This window comes from Microtus pennsylvanicus, chromosome 1 (genome assembly GCF_037038515.1).
Source record: "Microtus pennsylvanicus isolate mMicPen1 chromosome 1, mMicPen1.hap1, whole genome shotgun sequence".
In the NCBI taxonomy this organism is placed as follows: domain Eukaryota; kingdom Metazoa; phylum Chordata; class Mammalia; order Rodentia; family Cricetidae; genus Microtus; species Microtus pennsylvanicus.
In genome coordinates, this window is record NC_134579.1 from 133,789,936 (window position 1) to 133,801,429 (window position 11,494).

Consider the following 11,494-nt stretch of genomic DNA (forward strand, 5'->3'; position numbering starts at 1 on the left):
TTCTCCTCCTCAAGAGCCTCCTCTTCTCACCACATCCTTTCCTCCAGACCTTCCCAAGGGGCCTTCCCTTCTCTTTACCCTTGTCCCCATCTGTGTCCCCCAGACCCTCCAGTGGAGGCCACCGCCCTCGGTCCCCCATCACCCTCCACCGCTCCTGCTCCCACCCCTGCCTGTGGGGCCTGGAAGCCAGAGAGGAAATGACTGAGCTGCTCTGGTCCCCGCCCGCCCTTGCCCGCGCCCCTGGCCACACCCTCCGCCCCGAGGCGGCTCCCACGCGGGACTCTAATACTCCAGGCTAGAGACCCTGGGCTCCGACGTAAGTCCCTTCTTTGCTCTACCCTATTGCTGAGGGCCACGCATGCAGGTGGGAAACAGCTTAGGGGTCGTGGTGGGGGGGAGCCTCGATGCCTCTTTGCCTCGCATTCACCCTGGTTCCTCTGTGGGCACACCTCCCGCCTCAGTCTCCCCAGAGCGGAGTCTTGGTCCCGGGTAGACTGGTCCCTCAGAGATATTCTCAGCATGGGTGCGGTAGTGCCTGCAAGGCAGCCGGACACCAGCTCACTTTTTCCTCTGAGTGCAGCCTTGCATTAGTCACCCTTCCTCTTCCCCTCCGGGCCCCACTGCTCTGGGCTCCGGTCCCCAAGGGAGCAGACACAGCGGGGCCCCTGGCTTCCTTGGCCAGGGAACCACCGGCGAGGAGGCTGAGCTCCAGCAGCAGGAGCAGGGAGCGGATTCTCGGCCTCAGGGGTGTCAGGAGACCAGGCTCAGCTGACGCTTCTGGTTTTCTTTGGGGATCAGGTTTTGGAAGAAGGGGATGGTGGCTTGGGGCTCTAGAAAGCATCCCTTCCCAGAGGCAGGTACCAGAGGGTCCTTGAGGCCGGGGGTGAGGGGGAGCCGGACTGCTCCACGGAGGGGTTGAGGCTGCCGAGGGACCATGCCTCACTCTCCTCCGCCTTCACTCACCCACAGATGTTACCGTCCAGTTGTTTGTGTCTGCTCACCGTTGTCGCCCTGATTCTGCCCAGCAGAGGTAAGACGGCCCCCACCCCCAACCTCAGTTGGCAGCTAGGTACGGGTAACTGAAGCTAAATGCTCAGTTCCATCTTCTCATGCCCCTGGCCCGCAGTGAGCTGGCACCAGGAAGTGGGGGTGGTGAGGCGGGCTCTGGGTTGAACCCTCTTCAGACACTTCACACCTCTGGTGCCTGGTTCCAGAGAGTCTGGCTGGAGCCTGCCTTGCTGAGCGCCCTCCCTTTCACCTCTGAGAAGGACTTGTCAAGTTTGACTTGGCTGACAGATTGGTGTCAGTTTTCTCCTCGGCAGCCAGGAAACCCCAGGCTCCCAGGAAAGCAGAACTGTGGGGGTTTTCTGAGACAACAGTCAGGACAAGGGGTCCAGGTGGGGCTACTGGACAGAGTAGGAGACCCTGAGCCTCACCTGGAAAGCTCTTGTCAAAAGGGTCAGGCCAGGTGGCACTTGCCAATGTGTCTGGCGCCTTAGCTCACTTATGCTTAGTTAGGTCCATTCTACATGGCGACATGATCATTGTATGGATGGGAAGCTGACGCTCAGTGAGCAAGAGTGGGGATACGGGAAGGGGCAAGAGCTGCCTGTGGGAGTCTGAGACACAGTAGCAGGCTGGGTTGCGGTGAAGTCAATGAGAAGAGGTGGTGGGACTGGAAGCAGGTGAACTTGGGGACCAGGTGAACATTTTGGCTTTCCCTAGAGTGAGGTGCAGCTGACCTGGGCTCTGAGCCTTCAGGATCTGTCCTGACTTGGGTGTCCTCACAGGTTCCTTCTGGCTACAGGAGGTCAGAGAGAGGCTTCTGGGCACCCTGGTGGGAGGTGACAGGATCTAGATGAGGAGCTGCCTACAGGGCAGGGGCCACAGTCAGTTACTATCTCACAATTTTCAGATGAGGCAAAGGGGCGGGGGGGCTTCAGTGGTTCAGGACACACAGCAAGGAGGAGGTGGCTGGGAGCAGAATCTGAAGCCATGGATGGCCCTGGCTGGCTCTACCACTGGGCCTCTCCACGAGGCTATCCTGCACGGATGTGCAAAGGCCAGGCTTAATGCATTCTTAGGATCATGGAGTCACCCAGCAAGGCTGGTTCCCCTGGGAGTCAGGACCTTCAGAACTACCAGGAGACTTCAGAAGGTCAGGCACGGTGGTCCAGAGGGGAGTATGAGGCCCCTTCTGACGGTTCAGCCTTGGTTCCCCAGGACAGACGCCAGCAAAGGCCACACCAGGTTCTGCGATGGACCAGACTTCCGCGAATACTCCAGTCCCAGGTAAGGAAAGTGATACAGGTCTGTAAAATTCCCACTGCGGGTAACAACGCCACTGCACTCGGACCAAACAGGGAAATTTACAGTCATGTAACTGAAAAAGATTTAAAAAAAAAGTCAGGGATTGAGCTTCAGGCATGGCCTGAAGTAGCTTAAATGCTATGGTCGGGGACCTAACAACCAATTCTTGCTTCTGGGACCTCTGTTTTGGGTCCATCCTTAGTCAGCTTCTCATCTAGAAGAATCTAAAGCCGGCAGGGGGCGGGGGGACATTTATATCCCAGGAAGAGGATGCTCCCAGTATGGCCCACCTCCTGAGTGCCCAGCCCGAGGCCTCTTACTAGAGCAGCTGATACTGGTTGGTGGTCAGGGAGGTTTGGGAAACTGAGTCAAACCCTCTTTTCTGGGAAGGGTTTCTGAGTCTCACTCACAATCTGGAGGCAGGGGAGACCTGGGCATCGTGTTTGAGTGCTTATCAAAGGCCCTGAATTCTTCTCGTCACCTCACAATGGAGCTGAAGGCAGTCCAGTGAAAGGCTCGCCTCACAGACATAAGGACCCAAGTTCAATCCCCAGAACACACATGAAAGGCTAGGCATAATGGCTACAAATCCCAAGGTGGACAGGTAGGGGCAGATAGATCCCTAGGGCTTGCCAGCCTAGCTTACCTGGTGAGTTCTGAGCCAAGGAGAGAGCCTGTCTTAAAGAAAGTGGGTGGCTCTCACGGAAAGATGGTGGAGATTGCCTCTGCCCCCCCCACCCCCCCCCCCACATGCATACACGCATTGAAAAAAAAATGGAGTTGCTATGGAAACATTCCAGTCTCCACCTGAGGAAACTCTCTGCTGCTCCCTTCCCACTTCTCTCTCTCTGACCCTGTTTTTACCTCAGTTCCAGATGAAACCAACCTAGAAGTCCAGCCTACCCCTCCCATTCCGATCGGGGAAACTGATGGTGAGTGAGGTGGGAGGGCCCACGATGCACCCCCTCCTCTGACATCTGAAGTTTCCTTGCTCACCAGCCACCACAGCTCTGGACCCTTGTCAGCTCCACTCCATGTTTATCTTGTCCAGAAACCTCTGCCTTGTAGCCCAGGGAGGCCTTGAACTTAGGGCAATCCTCCTGCCTCAGCCTCTGGAGTGCTGGCATGACAAGCTCCCTGTGCCTATTTGGCATCTGATTCCATTGATTTAAAAACAAAATAATTTTTTTTTAAAATTGACCCATTTTCAAAGTTGAACACTTGCTCTTTACAGACACTCCAAGTGCCTGCTCTGCCGTGGCTTCCACTCAGCTCTGTATCTCCCTAAAAGTTGTTTTTCAAGTAATTATTGCACTTTTCTTGGAGTATAACATAATTTAGAGTGTTCTTTACCATTTCTTCAGTTAACAATTAATGATGCTGGAGACATGGGTCAGTGGTAGAGCCCCTACCTAGAATCCCCCAGTGAGGGGCTGGGGTGTGGCTCAGTGGTAGAGCCCCTGCCTAGAATCCCCCAGTGAGGGGCGGTGTGATAGCATGCCAGTCATGTATGAGGCTCTGAGTTCAATCCTTAGTATGCCCCCCCTCAAATTAAGTATAAATTGTTTTATGCCAGCACACAGAAAGTTGCAGCAAGAAGACAAAAACTTTAAGTCAGCCTGGGCTACATGGTTTTGTTTTTAAAGAAGAGTTGTCCTGGTAGTAATATGGACACACATTTTCAGTATCCTGCAGTGGTCAAAGGTCCCCACCCCATCAAAATAAAGGAACACCTGGTATTTTAGACTGTGTAGACTACAATGTGGAGGGAGCCCTGCTTGGCAGTTCTGTGGCCATCTCATCCTCTCACTTCTGTCCCTCCCATCCTTATCTTCTCACTGGAGTAGAAACCACGCAAAGCCAGACAGCGGCCAAAACCGAGATCCAGCAACCAACAGGAATGGACACCATGAATCTGGCGACAAAGCCAGGGACACACATGAGCAGAGAAAAAGGTAGAGCCTTGGCTGACAGCAGCAGCCTCTAGGTTTTGTTTAATTTCCTCCGTTCTGGGTCAGCATTCCCCCGAGTGCCTTTCTTAAAGTGCCTGCCTGGGAAATTGCTAATAAGCTCTGGGGTGGGGGAGAAGGTGGGTTCATGCATGTGTATGAGTGTGTCTGTGCATGAGTGTGTGTGTGTGTGTGTGTGTGTGTGTGTGTGTGTGTGTGTGAGGGGGTGAGTGTATGCATGTGTTTGAGTGTGTCTGTGCATGAGTGTGTGTGTGTGAGGGGGTGAGTGCATGCATGTGTTTGAGTGTGTCTGTGCATGTGTGTGCGTGTATGTGTGCGGGTGTCTGCATGAGTGTGTGCCTGTATGTGTGAGAGAGAGGGGGTGAGTCCATGTGTGTGTATGACTGTGTCTGTGCATGAGTGTGTGCGTGTGTGAGAGAGGGGAATGAGTCCATGTGTGTGTATGAGTGTGTCTGTGCATGAGTGTGTGCGTGTGTAAAAGAGAGGGGGTGAGTCCATGTGTGTGTATGAGTGTGTCTGTGCATGAGTGTGTGCGTGTGTGAGAGAGAGGGGAATGAGTCCATGTGTGTGTATGAGTGTGTCTGTGCATGAGTGTGTGCGTGTGTGAGCGTGTGTATGTGTGTGTGTATGTATATGAAGCTGTCCAGAGTTAAAGTTCAATGCCTCTGTGTGGAAGACCTTCTCAGATCCTTGAGAAGCCATTCTGTAGCAAGCAACTCTGTGCAATAGAGGAGCTGACTGGCTGTCTGTTTCCCTATTTCTGGGCTGGTTGGTGCTGAGAAATGGAGTTGTGGGTTTCCTTTGAGTCTTTTTTTTTCTGTTACAGCAGAATCTTTTCAGTTGCAAAATATCTCTCTTAAAAAAGATGTTATTGGCTCAATTCTGTAAAATCTGAAGATAAAGCATCAGGCACAGCTGGACCAGGAACTGTCAGTGTCTGAATTGCTACCCCTGGGTCTTTGCTGTCAACATTCTCTTTCCTTCTTGGTGGCAAAGATATCCCATACTTGGGCGCTAGGAGACACCTAACTCTTTCCCATAAGCCTGGAATTGACTCCTATTGGCCTGGTTGAGATCACATGTCCTTGTTTGACCCAACGGAAGCCTGAAAAGTGGGCCATTCTGATTGGTCAATGGGGGCCTTGTTTCCCCTACCTTGAGGCTGGAAAAGTTCACCCAGCCCGGAATCAGGAAGTAGTTTCTTCTAGACCGGCAGATTGATGGTGATACAGGTGCCAGGAGAGCGCCCCCCCCCAGCTGAGACTGAAGCAGGAGATGATCTAATCCTCACGTGATGTCAGAACTCGGGAGGCAGAGGTGGAAGAGAGAGCATGAGGCCAGCATGGTGGACCCTGTCTCCAAATTTTTTAATTAAATTAATTTTAAGAAGAGAATGCCCTGCTATTTTGAGTCCCAAATCAGAGGGAATGCTCACAATATCTTCAATAAGTATGTCTCCATAAAATCCTGACTTCTGCGCTTGGGTTATGACTGGCGTTCAAGGAGAGGGGTACGCTTGGGGCTGAGCAGCTGGTCCTGCCTCGGGGTGCCAGCAGATGCTTGCTGCCAGAGTGTCTATGGGAGGTGCCTGGGCGCCGTCCCCCAGATGCACAGATGTAGCCCCGTTATTACATCCACACCCCTGTCTCTGCCCCTGCGGCCCTCCTGCCTTGTCTTCTGACCGTTTTTTTCTGCCTATCACCTGAAGGTACGACGGCACCCCCTGAGATGGGGTCTCCAAGCCCAACCAAAGATGAAGTGTGGCACTACTCTTCCGATTCACACGGTTAGTACCTCCTTGTCCTGACCATTGACAGGTGTCCTTTAGTTTCTGCTCTGTGTGGGGAAGTCTGAAGGGCTCATGCCCCGGAGGAGGCTGACAGAGGGCAGGAAGGCGGTGATGTCTGACTGGACAGATGGCAGCATGTGCCTAAACGGCTGAACAAGTCAGGTCACCACCTCAGCGTCTTTGGGTGGCTGCTTTCTGAGCTCTGAATTCTGATAATTGAAATTCAGGCTGGGTGTAGCTGGGTGGCTCTTCTAGCCGCTAGAGACTGGCTTACACACCTAAGATCACTCGTGGACCAGCAAGGACTCCATTTGTTAGTCTTGATTCTTCCCCTCCTGATCTCCACTTCCTGTCTACCAATCCCCAACGGAAGACATAGAAGCCATATGCCCAGGTCACCCATTCACCTGTGTATTCATCCCAGAGTCATGTGTGTGCCAGGCAGCCACTAACAAGACAGACAGCTATCTCTGCTGTTACTGGGCATGGTGGTGCAGCCCTGTACTCTTTACCTGGAAAGCAGGGAAGAAAGATGCCTGCAAGTTTGAGGCCAGCCTGGATTACACAGCAAGTTCCACGACAGCCTGGGCTATATAGCGAGACCCCCTTGAAGCTGACACGTTAGTGGGAGAGGACAGTGTATAATAATTGGGGTTCTTATATGTCGGGTAAGTTTTCATCTGTTATCAAGAAAAACAGAGTGAAATTGGGGATACGAGAATAGTCGGGAAGCGTCTCATACACAGCACAGAGGAAGGCTTCCTGGTGCAGGAAGTGTCAGAGAAGCCTTGCTGGTGTCTAGGGGAAGGCTGTTCCTATAAAGGACCTAAGGTGTGGGACCGTCTGCTTGGACTCAAGAGCAGGAAGGCCAGCGGATGCCAATAGTGAGGCAGAGTGAGTGGCGAAGGATCATGGGAGCCACATGGCATGTCAGAGGGAGGATTTCCACTTTCGTTCTAAGGCCTTCGAGGCTGAGTCTCAGGTGTCCTGGCCCAGCTCTGACTCACATTTGTCTGTTCCCTCTAGCCTCGGATGAGAACAACCCCTTCTACTATGGTAAGTAGCCCCCTACCCCAAAGCGCATACCACTGGAGATAAGGGGAGGAGGGACAAAGACCTCCTGACCTGACACCTCCACTTCTGTCTCCACAGATGATTTCACTCTCAGGAAGCGGGGACTCCTGGTGGCAGCGGTGCTGTTCATCACCGGCATTATCATCCTCACCAGTGAGAGTGGGGCTTGGGCAGAAGGGGCACCGCGACTCTGGGCGGGGCGCTCTGGAGACTGAGGGTCAGGGTCTTAAAACCACCTTGGGTGAGGCTGTGCAAACTCAGGTCACATCTGTGACTCAGCTCCTCGCCTGCCATGTGGGAGCTGGCGAGGCACCACGGGGCCGTTCTTCGGGTTGCAATGGGACTGAGTCAGCAGGGGGCGCTGTTCCCAGGGCGCTGGTCGCTTCCCCTTACCATCTTAGTCTTTCTGGGCTTTTCATGGTGTCTGGTTGAGAGAGGCAAGGGGACACAGAGAAGACACGCAGACTCAGCTGGCGGCTATGTCCACCACATTCTGCTTCACTGCAAGCCAAGGGCCGGCTTCGTTTGGGAGATGAGAAAACAGACTTTACGTTTTTCTTTATGAACAGGGTCTCACTGTGCTGCCCAGGCTGGCCTCAAACTCACAAACTCGCCTTAGCCTCCCGAGGGTTGAGATAGGTGTGTGTGCCACGCAGCTCAGCAGTTTTTGTTTGTTTGTTTGTTTTTTGAGACAGGGTCTCAGGTAGCCCAGGCTAGCTTTGACCTTTCTACATAGCAAAAATGGCCTTGAACATCTTTTTTTTTTTTTTTAAAAAAAAAGGGGGTTTATTTTTGTTTTCAAATTATGTGTAAACCGGGCGGTGGTGGTGCACGCCTTTAATCCCAGCACTTGGGAGGCAGAGGCAGGTGGATCTCTGTGAGTTCGAGGCCAGCCTGGTCTATATTAGCTACTTCCAGGACAGGCTTGATAGCTACAGCAAAACCCTGTCTCGAAAAACAAAAAACAAATAAACAAAGATTATGTGTATAGGTGTGTGTCTGTGCGCTTGTGTGCGTGTGTAAATGCCGATGCCATGGCAGTCGAAAGAGAGTGTTGGATCCCCTAGAGCTGGAGTTGCAGGAGATGTAAGCCTCCCTATATGGGTATGGATACTAGGAAACAAACTTAGATCCTCTCCCCCAAAAAGCGAAATGGCTAACGAACTTCTGATCCTCCTGCCTCCACCTCCTAAGTGCTTAGATTATAGGCTTATAGGCACACTTGGTTAATGCCCCTCTGGGAATCAAACCCATCACTTGAGTGTGCTGAGCAAGCTTTGTACCACCTAAGCCCCATCCCCGCCCCTCCCCCAGCCCCGCTCCCACCCCACCCCCTCCCCCGACTTTATTCATCGCTGGAAGCTCTGCTGTGACCAAATACGGGGAGCGGTGTGTGGTAGCGCTTATTCTACTTTATAACTTAAGAAGGGACCCACGAGGCCTGGGAGCTATCAGTGGGTGAAGTGCTCATGAGAACCTGAATTCAGATGCCCAGGCCCCCCAGGGGAGGCAGCATGTGTCCGTGACACCCCCACCCCTTGCTGAAGAGCAAGAGCCAAGCAGCCTAGCTGAATCGGTGTGTGCCAGGTTCAGCAAAACACTCCGCCTTCAAAGAAAATAAAGTGGAGAGTGATGGAGGACTCCACGTCCACCTCTGGTGGGGGAGGGTGGGTAGCAGAAGAGGTCACATGACAAGACAGGAAGTGAGAGAACAGGGAGGAGACCACAACTCCTTCTCCTGAGGATTAACTGACAGAGAATAAACCTATATCTTCCTGGGTGCCCATACCCTGCCTCCCAGACCGAGTACTGAGGACCCAGCTCTAAGAGCGTTTGGAGGGACCGACCAAACCACTTGACACTTGGCGCAAGGCCTTGTGGGGGCTTCAGAGCTCGGTGGAGCTTGGAGGAACCCTTGTCGGTGAAGCAAGAGGTGGGGGTGAAACCAGGTTGTCCTGAGGACCAGGTGACAAAGCCTCCCTGGGTGGAAGGAGCCGCGTCTGCAGAGGTCCAGGTTCAGAGCAGAGCTGGGCACTGAGCTAACAGTGAGACGAGGCCATGGTGACACAGGCAGGGAGGCAGAGGCAGGTGGGCTGCTGTATTCCCATGTGCCTGGGGCTTCTTAACATCGCTACCCCGTGCCCAGCTGACTCTGATCCAGGTCCCAGCCTCTCTCCTGTTCTTTGAACTCATCTCTGCCCTTCCACTCCCGCCTGCATTTATTTACTTAAGTGTGTGTGTGTGTGTGTGTGTGTGTGTGTGTGTGTGCGCATGTAGTACACATATAGAGATCAGAGGGCAACTTTCACAAGTTAGTTTTCTCTCTCTTTCTCTCTCTTAAAATGAAGATTAATCAGGTGGTGGCAGACTCCTTTAATCCCAGCACTCGGGAGGCACAGGCAGGTGGATCTCTGAGTTTGAGGCCAGCCTGGTCTACAGAGTGAATTCCAGGACAGCCAGGGCTACAGAGGAAAAACCTATCTAAAAACAAAACAAACAAAAAACTACAAAGTTTTTTTTATGTATATGGGCATTTTGTCTGTATGTATGTCTGCACACCAGAAGAGGGCATCAGATCCCAGGGGACCACAGGTATCGATGGTTGTGAGCCTCCACGTGGGTGCTAGGAATTGAACTCAGGATGTCTGGAAGAGCAGCCTGTGCTCTTGAGCGCTGAGCCATCTCCTCCGCCTCTGGTTTTCTCTTCCTACCACATAGGTTCCAAGAATAGAACTCAGGCCAGCTGGCTCAGCAGCAAGCACCTTTCCTGGCTGAGCCAGCTCACCGGCCCCCTTCTCATGTTTATGAAGTAGACTGGGAACTTCCTGAGGGCCAAGACTGGCCTACCTGTCCCCCAGGTGCTTCCCAGAGTGCATGCGATAATCAATAGCTTCCAGCTCATGGGAGAACTGGTCCCTTTTCTTCCAGGTGGGAAGTGTAGACAGTTGTCCCGAGTATGCCTGAATCGCCACAGGTGAGTGGGGACTGACACCCCCATGGGCAGCCCAGCTGGAGCCTCCATACCACAGCAGCTCACCACCCCCTGCCACCTCCCTGTGCCCCAAGAGCCTACAGAGTGGCCAACACAAAATGATTCTCCAAAGAAGAGGCCACTGGAGGGAGCCAGGCCTTAGACTGGTGGCTTCCCCCCTCTGAGGGTGCCTGGCTCCTCAGGCATGCCCTGCCCTGCCCTGCCCTGCCCTGCCCCCTGTCTAATCTGTTCAGATAAATCCAACTGGTTTTTCTTCGGTCTCTGTCTTCTGTGAGTTTGTAACACAGACATGGGAGGAAGAGTCTGGCCTGGGCTCGGAGTCCTTGGGTATAGGTAAGGGTGCCACACGCTCCACAGGGAAGGCCTGGTGTGTGCAGGGAAGGAGGATATGGCCAGGGTCCTTGGGGGTAAGGCAGGACTCTGGTCCAGCCCACTTTCACAACTTGGGTTAGGACCAGCAAACCTGGGTATCAGTCAGAGCACAAATAAGGATGAACTGGGGAACCCTGTCCCTCTGCCACCCAGGATACCTCATGCATAAGTATGCTGCACCTCCAAGCTTTGTCTCCTACCACATGAGGGGCCTCAGGACATTGCTTAGGCCATGCCCACCAGGGAGGCTGTAGGGCTGTCGGATAGGCTCTGAGCAGAGGGTAGGAGCAAACAGAGTGGAGGAGGGGTGGGCTCTGGCAGACATTTCCTGGAGATCTTTGGACTCTACCTCATGAGGAGCGCTCTGTCAAAACCAGCCAGGCTGGTCCTTTCAGGCTCACGGTGTTATGGGGGCTGGTAAGAGGGCTCTTCAGGGTTATGGTCAGGGTCACACCATGGTCAAAAGACCAGGTTCAGGCAGGGGTTTGCGAAATCATTCCAGCAGGCCCTGAGCCACGTGACAATAAGAAGAAATGAAGTCACAAGAAAAGAACATCTTAGGCTGGCTGTGCAAATGAGCTGGATGCCCACCCAGCATGGCCAGATGTTCCAATCTAAACCCCAGTACCCCATAAAACCAGTTATAATGAAGCATAGCTGGAATCCGCACTTTGAAGGTACACCAGGAGGGTCAGAAGTTTAATGCCCTTGGCTGCATATCTCAAGTTCAAGTCTAGCCTTGGCTACATGAATCCCTGTCTTAAAAATAACTAATTAGGCTGGGTGTCAGTGGTGTACACCTGTAATCCCAGAGCTGGGGGGGGGGGCAGAGGCAAGAGAATCTCTGTGAGTTCAAATTCAACCTGGTCTGCAGAGCAAGTTCTAGGCTAGCTAGAGCTACATAGTGAGACACTGTCTCAAAGACAGGCAAAAACAAACAAAACTAAATAAATATAAGAGAAAATGTCAGAGTGTTTCATATTAAAA

General features: G+C 53.0%; 1 protein-coding gene across 4 annotated transcripts; it reads left to right on the top strand.

The window, feature by feature from the left end:
- The first annotated feature begins 33 nt into the window (after window positions 1-33).
- On the top strand, window positions 34-10,391 carry Fxyd5 (FXYD domain containing ion transport regulator 5). Of its 4 annotated transcripts, none has more exons than XM_075984876.1 (9): window positions 34-316; window positions 970-1,030; window positions 2,224-2,292; window positions 3,180-3,242; window positions 4,158-4,265; window positions 5,989-6,066; window positions 7,096-7,125; window positions 7,222-7,296; window positions 10,072-10,391. In XM_075984876.1, exons 2-9 carry the CDS (start codon window positions 970-972, stop codon window positions 10,119-10,121), a joined length of 534 nt encoding a protein of 177 aa, XP_075840991.1. In that variant the 5' UTR covers window positions 34-316; the 3' UTR covers window positions 10,122-10,391. The 4 variants fall into 4 exon arrangements, with proteins under 4 accessions (XP_075840991.1, XP_075840981.1, XP_075840998.1 ...); XM_075984866.1 differs by lacking the exon at window positions 34-316 and adding an exon at window positions 344-364; XM_075984883.1 differs by lacking the exon at window positions 34-316 and adding an exon at window positions 635-857.
- The last annotated feature ends 1,103 nt before the right edge of the window (window positions 10,392-11,494 follow it).